Raw genomic sequence first — 20366 nt, 5'->3', positions numbered from 1 at the left:
TATATTTAACTTTATTTTAATTAATTTTGTATATGAGTTATACCTAATTTAACACTTAATTAATTATTTTTATGTAGGTACAATTATTGCTCGATGTGTCGAGAAGTAAGTGGATATGTGGATTGTAAAAAATTTGACACAAGAACTTAACTTGATGCACAAAACGAAAATCTTAAGATTATTATTATTATTATTATTATTATTATTATTATTATTATTATTATTATTAATAAGACCTATTTTCTTTTAAGTTTGTCTCTTTTTATTTTATGGATTTATTAATTAGGGTTATTAATATTATTAGGGTTAAATTTAAAATTGATACCTATATTTGTCAATTTTTTCAAAATTAGTACTCATGATTTTTTGTCCTAGATTAATACTTGAAATTTTTTCCATCCACTGTATTGGTACCTAAGATTAATGACATTAATTTTTGATGACATGGCAACACTGGCCAATTGCATGCCACCACGTGGCATCCTCTTATGCCTCTTTTTTCTTTTCCTTTCTCTTCCCTTTTTCTTTTCATTTCTTATATTTCTTTTCTTTTTCTAGGCCTGCATTCTTCCTCCGAAAAAATCTTCCTCTCGTCAGAATGCTTGTCTTCACCCAGGTGAAACCAGATTACCCTATGCCTCATTTGCATCTGATCTCTGAGAAGAGAAAACAAAATCAGCGACAACTCGGAACCTGATATAGAGAAGAGCCGCAACCAAAAGAAGCGCGAGGCTTGTTGTGTCGTCCGCTGGGGCATGGACCTTGCTTCCTTCACAACCCCTCAAATCAAACGTATCATCAGGTGTAGTGCATGGAAAGTGTGACAACTATGAACAGTGGTACCATGGAAAGTGTGTGAAGATAGCACCGACGAAGGAAAAGATTAGTGAGATTCTTCAATGGCGATATATATATAGATATTTATGGTTATTGAGCTTTCGGAAACAAACGTCAATGATTGCGGACCAAACTAGAAAAGATGCTACTGTGCCTACTCTTCCGGATTTTGAAATAAGTTGTTATGTTTGGTTGAGATTTTAATTTTATTTTCTCCCACTTGATATTTACATGTAAAATGTTGTGAATAAATACAAAAATAGTGGTTTAGAAATAGAAGGCTATACAACAAATTAAGAAAGTGTTCGTTTCAACACTGCAAGAGATGGGCACCTAAAGGAAAAAAAAAAAAAATTGTTCTTTTCATTATATTGGTTTGTTAACAGAACATGCATTTTGCGATTTCTAAGACTTTAATCGTATGCAATATGACATGCATAAGAAAATGAACTTAATTATGGTACAAAATAATGGTATTACCAATCAGTTTAATCAAAACTCTCTTCTGTAATCAATTGCTTGGCGACGGTACGAGGAAACCGAGCGAGGGTCTTTCTGGCACTCCTTACTGCTGCTTCTATTTTTTTCCTTATCTTCTTCACTCATATTTGTTCTTAACTCTACAAACAAGTTTACGCAATTCCTGTCAAACCTACAAAACTTGATTAATATCAATAGGGCAAGATATCAAGCAATAGTGGCAGTGGTACTTGGCTATATCAACTATCAATGATGTAGTACGCTTATGGCTTTGCATGCTGGTCTAATGAGCACTACAACATATTAAATCTTCTTTATAATGCCCGGGGTTTAAATCCCTCTATTTTCGAGTCCATTGAGATGCTCTAAGTTGTGTATCTAGTGGACTGCGTACCAATAGCAGTTTAACAACTTCATGGATAAATTAAATCTGTTACTTATCCAAAATAACATAAAAGAAAATAAAAAGCGAACAACAATCCGACTTTTGAGCAATGCAACATTTAACTTGTTCATGCAAGGCAGTGAAGCAATTTGAAGGAGAAGAATTTAGATGAATTTGCTTACCTAACTAGCCTCGAGACTCCAATGGTACATATTGATCAAAGCAACTGAGAAACAATTTAATCAGCTTGCTTACCTGACGATCAAAATTGACACTGCTAACTGAAAATACTTCATTAGTATTCAATGTCCTTGCTGATCAACCCATCAAACAATCTATTAGCAGTGTTAACAAACTCCTATGACTGCTGCATGTAAAAAAAATAGCACAATAGTAAGAGAATATACATACAGGTGTAATCAGTTTAAGCCTACAATAAGTCTTCAAATCAAAACTTGAATTACACTATATTCAAATTGGTCGTCATCTTCATCATCTTCTTCAATGATTTGTGTCTTTGAACCAACTAAAGCCTATAATGTTTTCTGGTCATCTACTTTTGTAGCCTGGATCAAAGCTTCCATCAATTCAGGTTCTACTTCTCTCAGCAGTTTCCCTAACACAAAATATAGTATAAATCATTCGCCACAATCCATAAAGGAACGTAAATCAATCGGCTTCCAATATACGTTTTTTACCAATATAATTGAACTGCCTTCGTTTTCCCTCTCGAACATCAGGCCCTAGTCTTTGCAACCAAAACACAAACACCTTATCTACAATAACATATTTTACAGTGAAATACGAAGAAGCTTCAGAATTATAAAACTTGCACTTCCTTAAGTACCTTAACTAGCATTAAAGCATCGAAAACATCTTGTTCGAGAGAAAAACCGTAAAAGAAATTAAAACAAACAAAGATGTTAGCTTTCAGTATTGTACCATTTGATTTGAAAAGTTTTAAAATGTTTTTTAATACATATATGTTTGTAGGTTGCACTACACTTGAGGATACGTTTGATTTGAGGGGTTGAGAAGGAAGCAAGGTCCATGCCCTAACGAGCAACGCGACAAGCCTCGCGCTTCTTCTGGTTGCGGATCTTCTTTACACCGGGTTCTGAGTTGTCGCTGATTTCATTTTCTCAGAGATCAGATGGAGATGAGGCATTGGGTAATCTAGTTCTGGGTGGAGACGAGCGTTCCGACGGGAGGAAGAAAGAAAGAAGAAAGATGCAGGCCTAGAAAAAGAAAAAGAAAAAGGAAAGGAAAAGGAAAATAAAAAAGAAAAAAAGTTAACGTATCAATTTAGGACAAAAAAATAAATACCAATTTTATAGTTAAACCATATTTTTATATATATATATATATGCGTAAAAGGGTTGAGAAGGGAGGCATTACAGCCACCCTTTTCTTTTTAGGTTTTAGTTATTATATTTATAGTTTTAATCAATGTGAGGTATTTTACAGTCACTAAAAACATCAACCCTTTTAATTTAATAAAATTTCGTTGCGTTATTTTTTTATTGTTTTTAATTTATGAGTAAAGTTTTCGTGTCTTTTTAATTAAAATTTTAAAGTTATTGAATTTTTATAATTTAGTTCTTAAACCTTATTTAATTAATTTATAGGCGAAATAGTTACACAATATCTGTAAATATTCTTATTTTATATTTACGGATTTATTTTATGAAAATGAAATTCCAAAAATCGTATTTTTCAATACCATTAAAAATCGGTCGTTACATATTTTTCCAAAATTAATGGGTATAGAATCTTGATATTTTTATAAAAAATTGATTTTTTTGTATAATCACAACTATTCTCATTCGTTTTATGATTTGAGTATAGTCTTGCTCGGCTGAAGTGGTATTTAGGTAACACCCTCCCAATAATATCAACTTCAAGATTCGAATTTAGCCCAAATACTCAGAAAAAAAACTAATTTCATTGATAAAACTTGTGTTTCCTTAATAAAATTTAACGATAAGAAGTTACAAAGATGTAGGAAGAACATAAAATTTAATACTAAATAAAAAATTAAGCTTAAAAAGATTCATTAAAATTCATTACCTTTTGACTATACACTAAAAAAAAAAATGGACAACGAATGAAATTTTTCTACTTTAATTTGATTGTTTAAATGATTTTTCATATAAATCTCATGTGTTGGCTTGATAATTAAAGTGTTTACAACTCCAAGTGTGATCTAATGACAAACTTTACAGGAATACTTAACACAAGAGAGGAAGATAACCAAACTCAATTCTCTATTATTAACTTCAACAATTATGCCTTTATATAGGCTTATAGAGAAATCAAATCGTGAAAGTAAGATTCTCCACTAGCAGAATAATAAAAACAGAATAATCCCATAAAGATTAAACAAACTTATTTGACTAACAGACTTGCTAAAAAATAGGAGTTAATAAACTGACCATAACACTTAAAAAAAATGTGGTGGGATTAATTTTCCATCATAATTTAAGTTTGAATCAAATTATTGTTAAGGTTTTGCTCTTATTTTATAATTCAAAAAAAAAAAATCTCCATATGCATAATACTATAACTTACAAAACAAAATTAACATTTAAAATTTATAACTTTTAAAAATTATTTAAGACAAATAATAATAAAATTATATAACTTCCAAAACAATTTAAAACAAAAAAATTAATATAATATAATTAAAATTTAATACATACGATTGACAAATTTTTTCATTATAACAAAATTTCAAAAATAACAATAAAAAACAAAATTAATTAAAAAGAGTGAACAAATAAGAAAAAAAACTTGAAAAGAACCCAACAATTTCAAAATAGTTTTTATATAGACCATATTGTGTAGTCTCTAATTAGAGACACGATTTATGAGAAATAAAATGATTTAAGACACAAAATTACAACATCAATGAAAAATGAAAAATGAAAAATGAAAATTGAAAAAACACTTACATAAAATCAATAAATTTAATAGTTATTTGTTTGTGAAGATAAAATTTGATTTGACACTCATCATTACAAAAATATTTCTTAGGAGGAAAAATATGTTTCATTTGCATTTCATAATTGATTAATAATTAGTGTAAATGAAGAACAGATAGATAACAAGAAATTGAAAAATTAAATTAAAAATTAAAAGTAACATGAATCAACGACGAATAGAAAGAGATCGCAATAGTGATGACCAATCATCCATCAATTATAAGAAGTTATGATGTATTTTATATTTATATTTAATCCCTTTTCCTTAATTTTGCACATCATAAAAATCGTAAAATTTATCACTTCAATTTCTGTGGGATCTATTTTATTCTTTATACTGTAAATTTAATTTAAATTTGGTGATTTCACCCATCTTATCTACTCATAACACAACTATCATTGATTTCTAAACTACCAAACCTAATAATTCTTTCAATTTCTTGAACACCAAACCTAATATATATTAGTTATCATTTGTGTTCTAAGTCTTGTTTATCCATAATTTTTTTTTGAATTTTTATGTATTTTTAAAGAGCAATGGTCAAATTGACAAAAAATTATAAATGTTGAGAGTTATTAAAGTTATTTTTCCTTTCCTTTGTAATTGCCACATTAGAGACTAATTGAAAAAATGGACGAAAGTTCGGTTAGGGACCAAGAATTTTAAATCAAAAAAAAATATAGGAACTCAATGTCTCAAAATTAAAATGGAATTAAATTTTAGATTTCAAAAAGTACATAGACTATTGACATTTTAAACCTTTATTTATTTATTCATAAGATAAATATACATTTTAAAACTTGAATTTAGCTTCAAAGTTCAAATTGATACTTAACATTATTATTGGTTCAATTAGATATCTATAACTTGGCCTCAAGATTCAATTTGATACTTAAATTTTTTTTTTAGTCAAATTAGGTACTTGAATTTTAGTTGAGGTAATTGATTTAGATAGCAACTTAAACATTGGCTAATTTTATGTTTAATGAGATTGAGCTTTTTCATATTTTATTTGGAATGTATTTAAACGTGCTACATCATTTATGATTTATAAAAGAAAAAACACATGCAACTTTAAAAATAATTAAAATATGTGCGTAAATATATAAAAAAAAAATGTAATAAAGTGAATTTGGGGGCCAACTGACCGTGAATGGAGCAAGGGAATTATCTTCATCCAATCAAAAAAACAATATATATTAAGAGTACCAGCAGCTACAAATACAAAAAAGAACCGCCAATTTCCTCGGCGCTTAACCATCAAAATTTTCTTGTTTTCGCTCTTCCTCTCTGTACAAATGTCGTCGTCTACATTCTTCTGCCATGCCTGTGCATAAACTAAGCACATTAATAACTGGACATATATTACCTGCTTCTCTTTTCTTTAATGTAAAAACGTAACGTACAAAAAAAGAAACACTGCCAAATCTCTCACCTGAAATCCTTGTGTGGTGTTTGTCGTCTCATGAGCTTTACGTTGTCGTTGTTGGTATCCCGTTTTCTAGCATGGAGCCTGGGAACATTGCAGGTCTTGCCCTTATCCTTACCTGCTTCAAGATCCTTAATATTGACTTTGTTGTTGTCGGTGGCATCCAAGTTTAAGCCATCATCTCCTTCGTTGCATATGGAGCTTAGTGAAAGCGCCACAATCATGAGATTCAAATCAGTAAGAAATGTGTCATTGGGCTGCCGCAAGTCATCAGCCTCATCAATGGCCACCGTCGTCTCCTCCTCCTCATCACCTAATACGTACTTTGTTTCCATGTTGTTGCTTCTAAAACCTGTACCCACAGCATCTTAATAATGACATATTTCCATCTCCTAATTAAATCATCCCTCATTTTTGACAAATCGTTTAAAGCCTGTAATGCTTAACAGAATGATTTACCTCCTTGATCGACTAAAATCAGGGATGGAAGACAATACATATGTGTATATATATGTTTGTAAGGGATGGCTGTGATGCACCACAAGAAGCTAGAGAACCAAGATTTTTAACCCCGCAAATTAGTAACAGCTCAGACTTTATTTTATTGGACAAACATGGGGGAGAGGTTAGTTAAAAATTATTTATACTAATCATCATTGGGAAGAAATGAAATCTAATTAATTGGGTCTAAGCTCGCCAAAACTTAGGCCCGACCCATTACTCCATTGCTATGCTGGCCGCCAGCGTCTACAATGTGGCCATTAAGAACTGCTCAATCCTTTGGAGATGGAAGTTTAAGGAGTCTCATGGTAGCAATAGGAAAATACAGACATGGGATGCCGAAACTTGTTGAGGGTTCTTACAATTCACTGAACAACCAAAAGTGGGCAATGTGCTGTCGACTTTTCTCAAGTTGAACCAACAAAGTTTGGCCAGTACGTTGAAGTAATGACTGCTCTGCCAAGCTTTGGAGCACTAACATGGTATGCTTAAAGAATTTCCAAATAGTTTTTGCTAAATTTGTCTCATCTTTCATGAACTAAGGTCTAAGCATGATTGTTCAGCACAGAGGCTATGTATAGTGTACGGATGGTTAAGCATATTAGCACAAGTTCATTAGGATTGACCGTAATTCCTTTGTTTCGTATTCAGATAGAAGCCATGTTTGATCTAGGAAAGCAATTCATCAATCATCAATGAAAACCAAATGAAGTTTTCTTTTTCTGTTTCTAAGCAAATCGAACCTGACGAAGAAAGACTAGGGGAGTTGGGAATCTAAGGCATGACCAAAGGCTCTTCTAGCTCTTGGACTCATTACTAGTAGTTGGCTCACTACAGGAAAACAGGGCTTTAGCGGCGTTTTTAGCGGCGTTTTACCAAAAAACGCCACAAAAATTATAAAACATAGAGCAATAGTGGCGTTTTACCAAAAACGCCGCTAAAAACAGAGCAATAGCGGCGTTTTACCAAAAACGCTGCTAAAAACCGGAGCAATAGCGGCGCTTTTGGTAAAACGCCGTTAAAACCCGGGGCATTAGCGGCGCTTTTGGTAAAACGCTGCTAAAAACCAGGGCATTAGCGGCGCTTTTGGTAAAACGCCGCTAAAAACCGGAGCATTAGCGGCGCTTTCGATAAAACGCCGCTAAAAGTCATATAACCCCTACAAACCTAAACCCCCAAAAAAATCATAAACACTAATCTATAATCTTTAAAACACTAAACTCTTAAATCTTAAAAAAACTTAACCCCTAAACTATAACCCCTAAAATACTAAACCCTAAAAAACATCACATGGATGTTGATGTACATCATATGTTAAATATTTTCTTATATAATTATAAAAGAGATAGTATTAATTTTAAAATATTGAATTAATTATCATTATAGTTTAAGGTTTATGATTTAGGGCATATGGTTAAGGGTTTAAGGTTTACGAGTTACTATTTTAAGTTTTATGGATTATGGGTTTAGGGATTATGGTTTAAGGGTTAGGGGTCTAGGATTAAGAGTTTATATTTTAGGATTTAGGATTTAGGGTCTAGAGATTAAAGATTAAGAGTTTAGGGTTTAGTTAATTAATGTTTTTAATTTATATGATAAATATTTTCTTATATAATTGTAAAAAGATAATATTAATTTAAAATATTGAATCAATTAATCATTATAGTTTAGGGTTTACGATTTAGGGTATATGATTGAGGGTTTAAGGTTTATGAGTTACTATTTTAAGGTTTATGTATTATGGTTTAAGGGTTTGGGGTTTAAAATTTAAGGGTTAGGGGTTAGGGGTTATGGGTTAATGGTTAATGGTTTATATTTTAGGATTTTAGAGTTTAGGGATTAATGGTTTAAATTAATTTGTGTTTTTAATTTATATATTAAATAATTTCTTATATGATTGTAAAAGAGATAATTTTAATTTTAATATATTAAAATTATGATTATAGTTTAAATTATTTAAGAGATAATAGATAAACTTTATATATATATTAAATGATTTAGGATTTAAGGTTTACTTGATATTTGTTAAATGATAAAATTTTATACAACCAATTAATACTTTTATTTTAAAAATATTTAATCTAAACTATTTGATATATTTAAATATTAGATTTAAAAAACATTGATAAATAAATAACAATATTGATAACAAATAAAAATGAAATATAAAAATAAAAATAAAATATAAAATAGTGATTAGTGGCGTTTTCATGAAAAACGCTGCAAAATATATACAATAGCGGCGTTTTTTTTATAAAAACGCCACAAAAAAATGCAATAAAAAAAGTGGCGCCCTTTTATCCACAAATTCCCCCTGAAACGTCGAATTTCCCCCTTAAAATCGGTATCCTCAAAACCCTTTAGGTGTTTCTCTATACCGCTTTTGCTACTTTCCAATTTTACCAGGTAGATCCGCATTTGAATTCATCAAACAACCATGGAAGCTCTCCTCTCTCAATTCACTTTCCTCTCAGATCAAGCTTTACAAGGCAACAAGAATTTCGATCCATCCGCCATGGAAGACCTAATGAAGCTTTTCGAGATCGAATCTTACAAAGCATGGGCAGCTTTGGAGCTAGTGGAAGAAAAACAAGTGAAAGGAGCTGAAATAACCATGCCGATATTGAGTTTCGATCAGATGGGATTAAAAGACGATCTCCTCTGTGGAATCTACAATTACGGCTTTGAAAAGCCGTCGACTATTCAACAGAGAGCCGTTATGCCGATAATCAATGGCCGCGATGTGATTGCTCAAGCCCAATCTGGTACCGAAAAAACTTCGATGATTGCTCTCACTGTTTGTCAAGTGGTCGACACCGCTAGCAGAGAATATGTTTTTTATTTCAATTCTTTGACCTGTTTTAAAAATAGTTGTTTTTGACAGATTTAAATGTGTTCTGATATCGATTTCATGTGATTTTTTGCAAAAGCCCTAATTTTTAGATACCTCGTAGCTAAAACCTTAAATTTGAGATGTTTCTTATTCGAAGAGTAAAAAATAATGCTATTGAAAGATGGTAAATTAGGGAAGGTGTTTGAGGCTTGAATTTTGTTTAGGATTAATCTATAATTTATTTAATTTATTTTGAAGTATGAATTGTGAATATGCTAAGTAGTGTTGTCAGGTTGAGGAACGAGCTATTCCGATCAAGGAGGTGTTTGATGCTGAAGAAGTCTTTCGCAGGAACAACTATGGTTGTGAAGTCTGTTGCAAGTATAACCTACCAGGGCAAAAGGTAAGGATAATAATATCTTAGAATTCCTTTATTTGCTCAAATCATCAAAAGGATGATTGGCTACAAATGTTTCAATTAAATACAATTTCATCTTGATGCGGGGTTGGAGATTACAGTTATCGTTTTAGTTGCTACTTCCATATCGCTTTTTCTTATCGATCATATTAATGTAGGATCGAATACAAGCCGGGAGCGTAAACACTTGGCTCGAAATTGCATGCAACACTAATGATGACTCAAACTGGTCTCGATCGAGGACAAGCTGGGATGGACCATGCTCATCGATTGACCTCCTCTTTATGATGCAATATCTACATTTCGCGTTGGAAGTTACCATTTTCGTTGCGGTTTTCTTTAGTTTCAATCAAAGGAAATGTTTACTTTCAGCGCCTGTGAAAGCCAAAGAATAATAATAGCTTAAAATTTCCATTGATACAATCCAATCTTAAAGCTTTAATTTGACAGAGGCCCTTTTATTTAGACCCCATTTGAGGAAAATATTTTAAGCCAAGCACAAATACACGAGATAGAGAATGAAGACATGGTTGAAACAGTATAACAATTTGAACCATCACGAAATGACTTTAAAATTAACAAATTTCTTCTTAAAAGCATAAGGAATCAAAAGTGATGTTGTGATGTTTTTGTTGACTTGTTGCTATTATCTTGTAACATTGTTTCTGGGTGAAGCCGGAAATTGTTTTAAGGGCCAAAAGTGAAAAGGGGGGCAAAGTATAATTTTGCATTATCTGAAGTTGAAGAAAGCAAACAATTGCAACACAATGTGCATGGAGAGGAAGAGTAGCTCGAAAGAAGCTGCGGAAGCTTAATATGGTATGTCTTGCTCGTCTGCTGAACTTTTTATAGAAATTTGTTGTCTTCTATATTTTAGAACCTTGAAAATGGTTGGCGGTGGCATACTTGTCTTCGTGGCCTCTTCTCTGCTTAAATTTGAAATCGAGCATTAAGAAGTTGCACTTTGCTAAGATATTTTTGGGAGGTTCTTCAAATTTGAGTTTTGAGTTTTATTTTGGGTACAAGTTAAAGCCTATTCAAGATATCCATGCTCGCGAAATCTTATCTAAAATTTACTAAATCTTTTACATAAATATTTTTTTGTGTGTGTGGGTTGGGGGGTTACTTATTTTTCTCTATATGCAGACCTTGTTTTCTGAAACAATGTAGTACTTCTAAGACCTTTAAGTATGATAATATTTTGTTTTATGAATGCATCCCTTAGATTTTCTGTTATTATTTTGTTTACAGGCTGTTAGAGAGACGGGAGCTCTGCAAGTTGCAAAGAACAAACTGGAAAACCAAGTTGAGAAACTGACATGGAGATTACAACTGGAGAAACGGATGAGGGTAAGCATGTATTATTATTATTCTGTGTTTGTTCTTGGCTTCTATCAAAACATAGTGTTTTTTGTTTGATGTGTCATGTTATGGAGAGAGGGCCCTTATTTTTGTATGATTTTTGTCTTGTTATTTTAATTAAACAAAATTATTAATTATACAAAAGATACAAATAATGAGACACTGACATCATTTATCAAGGTCAAAATTAATTTTGGAGTAAACTTTTGAGTTGCGTATTTTTGTGAGAGATAAAATGTAATTTTATATTTATGATAGCTTATATTTTTATAATTTTTAAAAGATTATATTAAAATTTTATTATTTTGGGAGCAAAATTTATTTTGAGCATGTATTAATTTATAATTTTCTAAAATATATAAGAGTTAATGTGATATTTTTCTATTATTTATGAGATTTTATATAAAAATATATTTAAAAATAAAAAATATTAATAGTATAGATTACAAATATTATGATTTTTAAAAAAATTTATATAATGATTTCTTTTGTAATCTTATCAAACTGACCAAACAGTTCTGTATCATATTCATCACTAATAAATTGAGGATACCAATTACATCCTGACTGAATTGGCCAAATCTGCACAAAATCTGGTGAAGAGGGAAAACTGGAGTTGTTCCCATCGAATTGGTTGGTGCTGATAACCTTATTTTATTTTAATTATTATTTGTTTACTAGTATACAAAATAAGTGAAGAAAGGTTGAAACAAGCTTTGGATGCAGAATCAAAAATAGTTCAGCTGAAGACTGTTATGCATGTGTTTGTTTGTGCCCTTCGAGAAAAGATTAATATAAATTCTTTCAAGAAACTACCGAATCAGGATAGCATTTTTTGCATGCATATTCTTTGAAGCTGTGTTTATTCATTTCTTCCACTCTTTTGTCTTTTTCCTAGTTAAAATCGTTTCTTTGTTGGCGTCTTGAAGAAAAGATTTGGACATTTAATCTGAAAACCAAGTTTTGAGGCAAACAAACCCTATTAAATTGTATTATCTCTCTGTTCTTTGGTAGATTGCCCATTTATTTAAACATAATATTTAAATTCTAAATTTAAATTCATCAATTTTATATTTAGTTTTAAAGCTAAAGTTTTAATAGAAAATTTAATTTAATTTTATAGGTTTTAAGTTTTTACTCGATTAATTGAGATGGTTCTAATTGTTTTATTTACTTTAATGTTAATTGCAGTCTAAAGAATGCTTGAGAAAGGAAAGGAGAGAGTGTCTAATTACGCATTCAAGCGGTGAGACAAAATTGTTAGAGGTGAGTGAAATGGTGGAATAGGTTAATGAAGAGCCTTTTTTCGTGAGCTTAATTTTGGCTTGATGGTGATTTTCTTTTTCTTAGTGAATTTCGTTAATTCTTTGCTCAAAGACAGTCACTTTCGGATGAATAGTGTTTAATGAATGAAAGTAGTCACTTAGATGTAACAATAGAAGTGCGTGAATTCTCGTTGAGTGGAAAGATCCGGTTGTTGTTTTATATGTTTCCTTCTAGCTACCTAGGCATTGAGATTGCATGTTTTTGACGTATGAATTGACATGGAATTATGTGATAAGAATTAACAATAAGTTCTTATAAAGATAGTTCTATAATTCCTAGAGCATTCTATTGATTCTTGTTTGTTCTTTATCTAGAAAGTGCAACATGAGTTGTTGGTCACATATGCAAATCGGCTACTTGAAAAGGAGCATTCAGGATCTGAGGCCTTGCTTAGAGATGACAAGGTATTGTTCAATCTTTTCCTTTTCTAGCAATGCTTACTCTTCTTGCTATTAGCTCCAACAAATGTATCGTTAGATATTAACTTGGCCTTCTTTACACTCTGTAGGTGGAGGATCTTTCTAGGATGTACAGGCTTTATTGTAAAATACCTCGAGGCTTGGAGCACATTGCTAATGTATTCAAGCAGTCTGAATATTTTGTTTTCTCTTACGCAAACCAATTGATCTTCTTTCTCATGTCCCTAAAAACTAAACCTAAAGTACTTCCTTGTTGCGACATATTATCTTTGAAGGTACGACCTTGGTTCAACAAGAGAAGATCTTGTGAGTAACTATGTTAATTTTGTTGTTGTCCTTCTACACCCTATTTTGTAATCGTCTACTTGCATATTTGCATATACTTAATAATAATCTCTGTCAACTAATTATTCTAATTTTTATTTAATTGTTTTGTTTCAACATTTTATTTTTATTTGAGTTGAAAGAAGAAAAACACAAATTGCAATTTTGACTTAGTTAATCAATTTAAATAATCAATGTTGATATTTCACATGGGAATTAAGTCCTTATTTCATTTAAAGAACTTCATTATAATGTCTTATTTTATTGATATCTTTATATTTAATCTAATTTTTATTATTTATTTTAGTTTTGATTCTAAATTTTTATTTTTATTTTAATATTTAAGATAACTTGAGTTCTAACTTTTGGATTTTAATTGTGTTATTAATTTATTATTTTAAATTTTAAATTTAAATTCATTAATTTTTGTATTTAGTTTTAAAGTTAAAATTTTAATAGAAAATTTAATTTGATAATGAATTTTAAATTTTTTATATTTTCATGATTATTATAATATTTTGTAATATATTTTTTTGAATTTCATGACTTTTAGCAGCGTTTTTTAGAAAAGCGCCGCTAAAGGTCGTGATCTTTAGCGACGTTTGTAGTAAAAGCGCCGCTAAAGGTCATGATCTTTAGCGGCGTTTGTAGGAAAAGCGCCGCTATAGATCTTGATCTTTAGCGGCGTTTTTTCAAATAAACGCCGCAAACTTTAGTGGCGCCATCTATAGAGGCGTTTTTTGCGGTGCTTGTAAAAGCGCCTAATAGTTTTAGCGGCGCTTTTAAGCGCCGCTAAAGACCTTAAAAAACGCCGCTAAAAGTCAATTTTGCTGCAGTGGCTTTTTGAATTCATTCTTAAACTGCGCCCAGAATCTGTCATTGGAGGAGGTCCTGATGATCTTCCTTTTGGCGTCATTGAAAAAAGAAAACATATATTATGAATTGCTCCAATGTTTAAATTTTGAAATGAAAGATGGAACAATATTTGATGTTGTGCCTTGCTATTTCATATAGGAAGACTAAGATCTAGGGATTTCATAAAGGACCTTCCCTCTGTTAAAGGGTCATCAATATCCCCATTTCCATCGCCACTAACTAAAGCTATTTCACTTCCCGATTTAGAAGTGTCATTAAGACTAGCTCGTGTTTTCATTTTTTTTCCAACACTCTAACCAAACATTTGAAAATAGATTTGTGAAGTTTCCCATGTTAGAGTATATCATCATTAGTAAAGATTTTGTTAGGCTGTTAGTATTGTTAGTGAGCTGTTCACAAGTTGTTAGTCGTAGTTATCCCTTTGTAAATTATATATAAATACACTTGATAAACTGTATCAAAATAGATAATAATAAATCAATTTTCTCAATTCATTTCAGTCATTTCCTTTTCTGTTGAATTCTTTGCATATACTTACATGGTATCTTTCGCCTAAATCCTGGAGACTTACTCGTGCTGCGCTTTCATGGCTAACTTGATTGATTCTGTTTTTGCAAACAATGGTAATCCGTCCAATGTACTGTCAAATTCTCGATTAGTTCAATGCTTCCCTCAACATGATATTGTCAAATAGATGAAGGTAACTTTGTACAATGGTAACAATATATAAAATTGATTGTTGAAGCTTATGAGTTAACAAGGTTTATTGAAGGTACCTTACCTGCTCCACCATGGTTTATTCCATCTCCTGAGGGTCCTCTGGTTCCAAATCTAGAGGCATCATTGTTCCATCAGCAAGATAAGTTGCTTGCGTTCTGGTTTTTGTCCATAATAAGTGGTGCTCTTCTCTCTTGTTTTACAGATTCAAAGTCTTCATATGATGTCTGGGTACCGTAAACTGCCTGTTCACCGCTTTGACTGAAGCCAAATTATCTTGCATTAAACATGAGTTGCTTTCAATTAAAAAAGGTAATATGTCAATTAAAGGATATGTGGCTAAGATTCAGAATACTTGTGCCTTGATCGAAGCATTTGGATCTCGAATCTCGGAGGTTGAGAAGGTGCAGATTGTTCATGTGGGCTTAACACTAAAGTACAATGCCGTTCTCACCCGTTCGTCGTTCTCGTCCGAACCTCTTCCCATGCAAAGACTTGTGGATATTCTGTTGGAATATGAGAGTCGACAGACTTGTGTGGCACAGGAGGTGTCGTTTTATACAAATCTGATAAAGGCCGCTCCAACGCCGATAGTGGTGGAACTCGCGCGTGGTGGTCGCTTCTCTACTGGTGACCGTGGGAGGGGATTTTGCTCTTAGATCCAGTGCCAAATTTGTGGTCAGTTTGGGCACTTGGCACAACGTTGTTATTATCGATTCAATAAGTACTACGACAACCCCACTGCGCCGATGGTGGCTTGGGCTTCGACTGCGTGGGCTCTGATTACAAGTGGCGGAAGAGGTCGTACGATGTTTTTGGTTCAAGTACTACGAGTCGATGCGAGGATGCTGCCAATGGTGGTTTCTCCTTCCCTCCAAAGGTTCTAGGTCCATTCGGGCCATTGTCGATGATGGCTCCACCAGGTTTCAGTCATGGCCGATGGTGGGAGGGTATACCACCAGATGTGGTTGTGTTACATATGACAAATTTTAGGGTTTCACATAACCTTTTTGATGTTATGGATATTGGGTCACATGGTGTGGGCCTTACTAGGCCAATTGTTACAAGCCAGAGTTTTGGGCCACATGGTGGCATTGCTAGGTCGAATGGTGTAGGCCACGTTTTTAGGCCACATGATACTAGTCAAAGACTTGGGCTGAGTGCTAATTTTGTTAGCTTTAGGGGCCCACCTAGTCATGAACAAGGTATTGGGCTCTTAGATGTCAACGATGTGGGTATTCATAGGCCAAATGGCGGACTGTATGGTGGATCGAGTGTTCCGTGATTAACAAAGCTTAGAGCGTGTGTTCTTCTTGGGCCAACTTCTAGAGTTAGGGCCTTAGATCTGACTTTTTTTTTATTCCCTACCATGTGTTGGGTTGCCACGGGTTTCTAATGTGCCTACGTCGGATTTCTCGAACACCGCTAAGTTTAATGTGAATACGACCTAGTATGGGTCCAATTTTGATAATGTTGATTCTTCTATTCCTATAACCATAGGGACTTCATCGTGGTATCCTAATTCGGGAGCTCCGCATCATGTTTGCAAGGAGGCCTCTGCTTTGAATGATTCTACACCATACTCAGATACATCTCCTCTTTTCATAGGTGATAGGACACCTTGTAAAAATTACGCGTGTCGAACATTCTACCTAGCCTACAAAAAATAAGTTGCTCTATCTGTCTAATATTTTGTGTACGTCGAATATATGAAAAAATTTGTTATTTGTTTCCTAGTTTTCTAAAGAAAACAATGTCTTCTTTTTGAATTTCACTCGTTTCACTGTGTTATTAAGGACATCTACACTTAGGAAATTTTGTTACGGGCCACACTCATGATGGGCTCTATCATTTCTCACTGGTTGCTTCTAATGGTGTTTTCCTTCTGTTCATAACACTGGACTTCAAACTAGCTCCGCCAGTTGTGACATTTTTTCACTATGGCACCGTCGACTTGGTCATCCTTCCGCCTGTATTGTTAAATCAGTTTTAGATAAATGTCAAATTGTTTCGAATAAAGTTTGTCTTAATAATATTTTTACTGCTGTTCAAAAAGGAAAGTCTCATAAGTTTCCTTTTTCAAACTCTACTACTAAATATACTAATCCTTTTGACTTGGTTGTCTTCGACTTATGGGGATATGCATCTTTTGTTTGTAGAAGTAATTGGTATTATGTCTTGTTTGTTGATATGTTTAGTTGTTTTACTTGGCTATTTTTCATTCGGCGTAAGTCTTAAGCCATTGATTGTTTTATTCAATTTCAGAAGTTGGTTAAAACTTAGTTTGGGAAAGATATCAAACAATTTCAAAGTAATTAGGGTGGTGAGTTTCGAGCTTTCACGGTAATTCTGGCTAAACATGGTATTATTCATAGGCTCTCGTGCCCATATATGTTAGAACAGAATGTTGTGGCTGAATAGAAACACAGACATATTGTTGAAATGGGTCTTACTCTTTTGGCTCAAGCGAATCTACCTATGGAATTTTGAGGTTATGCTTTCACTTGTGTTGTACATTTAATAAATCGACTACCTACTTTGGTCTTGAAAGGTTAGTTTCTTTATAAGATTCTTCATAGTAAGGACCGAACGTATGATCATTTGCGAGTGTTTGGGTGTTGTTGTTTCCCATATCTGCAGCTGTTTCATAATCACAAGCTAGAATTTCATTCTCAGTCATGCACGTTTTTATGATATAGTCCTCAATATAAAGGTTATCAATGTCTTACACCGGATGGTAGGATTATTGTTTTTGGACACGTGTTTGATGAATGTCAATTTTTGTACCTTGAGAATTTTGTGGTTCCTTCCTAGTCTGGTGGGTGTGTCTCCACATATGTTCCTATTGTGCAGTCTCTATCTGATAGACCTGCTGAATTATCAAGTCCCAAATCTTTGTTCCGTAACTTGTTTATTAACACTGATTCTTATACCACAACGGAACCGGTAGACTCAAAGATTGAATTGGGTGTTGTTAGTTATGATCAAGACACTCTGTCTACTACACCGGAGGATTCAAGTCATGTTGCTCCGACTGTTACCACTCCAACTACTTCTTCTATCCCTCCATTTATGGGTAATACACATTACATGGTTACACGGTCCAAAGTGAAAGTTTTTAAACCAAAGCATTGTTTGTTGAAGTTGTTGATCATGGGCCACGCACGATTGTTGAAGTATTTGCTAGTGAGGAGTAGCTGTTGTGTACAAGCTGAGTATGATCACTTGAGAACTAGTTCCCTTGCTGCTTAGCAGAAAGACGATTGGTTTTAAATGGCTTTCCAAAGTGAAGAAGAATCCTGATGGTACTGTAGCTCGTCGTAAGGCTCGATTAGTGGAAAAAGGGCTGTTATCATGTACCAGTGTGTGATTTTAAAGAAATGTTCAGTCTAATGGTTAAATCTGCTACTAGTCAGACTATTTTGTCTGTTGGTGCCTCCAAAAATTGGCAGGTTGATGTTAACAATACTTTTCTGAATGGTGTTCTTACTAAAGAGGAGTACATGCACCAACCTCCAAGGTAAGTTCAATGTGGTGTGAATGGAGAGCCTTTGGTGTGCCGATTGACGAAAGCCTTGTATAGGCCACGCCAAGCTCCACGAGCATGATTTGATAATTTGAAACAGTTTCTTGTCTCCTTAGGTTTTCTTTTATCAAAATCTAATGCTTTTCTGTTTGTTCGGGTTACAAATGACTTGAATATGTATGTGCTTGGTTTATGTGGATGATATTATCATTACCAAAAATGCACCTAAAAGTATTAATGATTTTGTTCGATAGTTGCACGTTGAGTTTTCTCTTAAATACATGCGAGATCTTTATTATTTTTTGGGCATTGAAATTATTCGATCGTCAACTGGGAGCCTTTATCTCTATGAACGTAAGTATATTCTAGATCTTCTTGACAAAATTTTGTTAGCAAATGCCAAGGGTATCCATATGTCACAGACTTAGGTTTTTCCCATACGATCCATGCGGCCTGAGACAGTTCTTTTACTCTAAAAATGCCTAAGTCAGCCTAACTCGCAACAATTAATGATTCAACAGAATTCCTCTAAGGCACCCACGAAGAACAATGGAAGAACGAAATAGAATGAACTCAAAAGATGAACAAAAGCCACAGAAAAGCAAGAACACTTGAGAGAAAAGTTTGAGTGAATGCTTTTAAAATTCTATTAATAACTGAATGAATTACAATGAGGGGAGATGACTCTATTTATAGTTGAGCCTCTCAAAATCAATGGTACAGATCAAAATACATCAATAGCTAAGAATTAAAAGCTATCAAGAAATCAAATCTCTAAGATTACAGAATCATATCTTCTAAAGATTACATTTAATATCTAGGATTACATATATTTGAAGATCACATTCAATATTTGTCAAGTTTTGTAGATGGGCTTTCAATCTCTTCGAGCAACGGGCCAGTCCGATTGGGCCAAATGACCTTATTTGAACACGATAGATTGCACAAGTTCGTCATGGTTGTGGGCTCTCATACGTAACCCATGGCATTCTCCTCCACTTGTTCTAGTGATGCCTTCGTCACGTCCTTCTCATGGAACAGGTCTATCTTTCCTTGGAACTGTCACAATGCTTTGGCAGTTCCCAACTCGCTTCACTGTCAGGAAGTCCCTTCCATCGAACTAAGTATTCATGCCACGGCCGATTGTACTTTTGTTTGATCACACGGTTTGCCTCGATGCTTTCAACTTCACAATCGTAGGAGACCTTTATCCTCATTGGTGCTCGTTCGGATTTGCCTCAGTTTAGATCCTCTTGATCCCCATACAACGACTTAAGCATACTCACGTGAAACATTGAATGGACTTTAAGCTTTGCTAGTAACTCAAGCTTGTAGGCCACCTTGCTTACTCTCTTCACAACTCGAAACTGCCCCTCATACCTTTGCACAAGCCTCTTGTGCAAACCCGTATGTTGAAAAATCAAGTGTAGTTTAGCAAAGACTAAGTCATCCACCTGAAATTGCACATCTCTTCGATTTTGATCAGCCCACTTCTTATTACGCTTACTTTCCTTGTGTAAACAAACTCTAGCCAAGTCATTCTTCTCTTGGCAATCCTTCGCAAATTGATAAGATGCTGGATTTGGTTCTATATAATGGGTCACAATAGCTTTAGGTGTAAATGGTTGTTGGCTCGTTACTATCTCGAACGGACTTTGATTCGTGGCCCCACTTCACTACAAGTTGTATGAAAATTGGCCCATATTCAACAACTTTGGTTAATCCCTTTATGTGGCATACACATAGTGCCGAAGATATGTTTCCAACAACGCATTCACTTGTTCGGTTTGCTCATTGGTTTGTGGATGCATGCTAGTGGAAAAGTTTAAGTCCGAGCCCATTGACTTGAACAGCTCCTCCTAGAACTAGCTTGTGAATCACCCATCTCGATCACTGATGATAGACAGTGGCACTCCCCAATATTTCACCATGTGTCTAAGGAACAAAC

General features: G+C 33.5%; 2 protein-coding genes and 1 long non-coding RNA gene across 3 annotated transcripts; 1 reads left to right on the top strand and 2 right to left on the bottom strand.

Annotated features, from left to right (window-relative positions):
- Positions 1–1100: 1100 nt before the first annotated feature.
- LOC108459022 (uncharacterized) lies at positions 1101–3035 on the bottom strand. The gene is made up of 3 exons (XR_008286002.1): positions 2401–3035; positions 1958–2318; positions 1101–1489 (listed from the first exon to the last, which is right to left on the bottom strand). It is a non-coding gene; the product is annotated as an uncharacterized LOC108459022 (long non-coding RNA).
- Positions 3036–5982: 2947 nt separating this feature from the next.
- On the bottom strand, positions 5983–6532 carry LOC128279286 (uncharacterized). The gene is made up of 2 exons (XM_053031199.1): positions 6123–6532; positions 5983–6014 (listed from the first exon to the last, which is right to left on the bottom strand). The coding sequence occupies exons 1-2, from the start codon at positions 6449–6451 to the stop codon at positions 5996–5998; spliced, it is 348 nt and encodes a 115-aa protein (XP_052887159.1). The 5' UTR covers positions 6452–6532; the 3' UTR covers positions 5983–5995.
- A 2522-nt stretch (positions 6533–9054) lies between these two features.
- On the top strand, positions 9055–15157 carry LOC128295426 (ATP-dependent rRNA helicase rrp3-like). The gene is made up of 7 exons (XM_053030996.1): positions 9055–9450; positions 9743–9853; positions 11120–11218; positions 12422–12496; positions 12871–12960; positions 13065–13133; positions 15098–15157. The coding sequence occupies exons 1-7, from the start codon at positions 9055–9057 to the stop codon at positions 15155–15157; spliced, it is 900 nt and encodes a 299-aa protein (XP_052886956.1).
- Positions 15158–20366: the final 5209 nt, after the last annotated feature.

Source organism: Gossypium arboreum, chromosome 7 (assembly GCF_025698485.1).
Source record: "Gossypium arboreum isolate Shixiya-1 chromosome 7, ASM2569848v2, whole genome shotgun sequence".
Taxonomy (NCBI): Eukaryota; Viridiplantae; Streptophyta; class Magnoliopsida; order Malvales; family Malvaceae; genus Gossypium; species Gossypium arboreum.
Note: the sequence above shows the minus strand (reverse complement) of the source record. Positions and strands in the feature narration are given on the sequence as shown.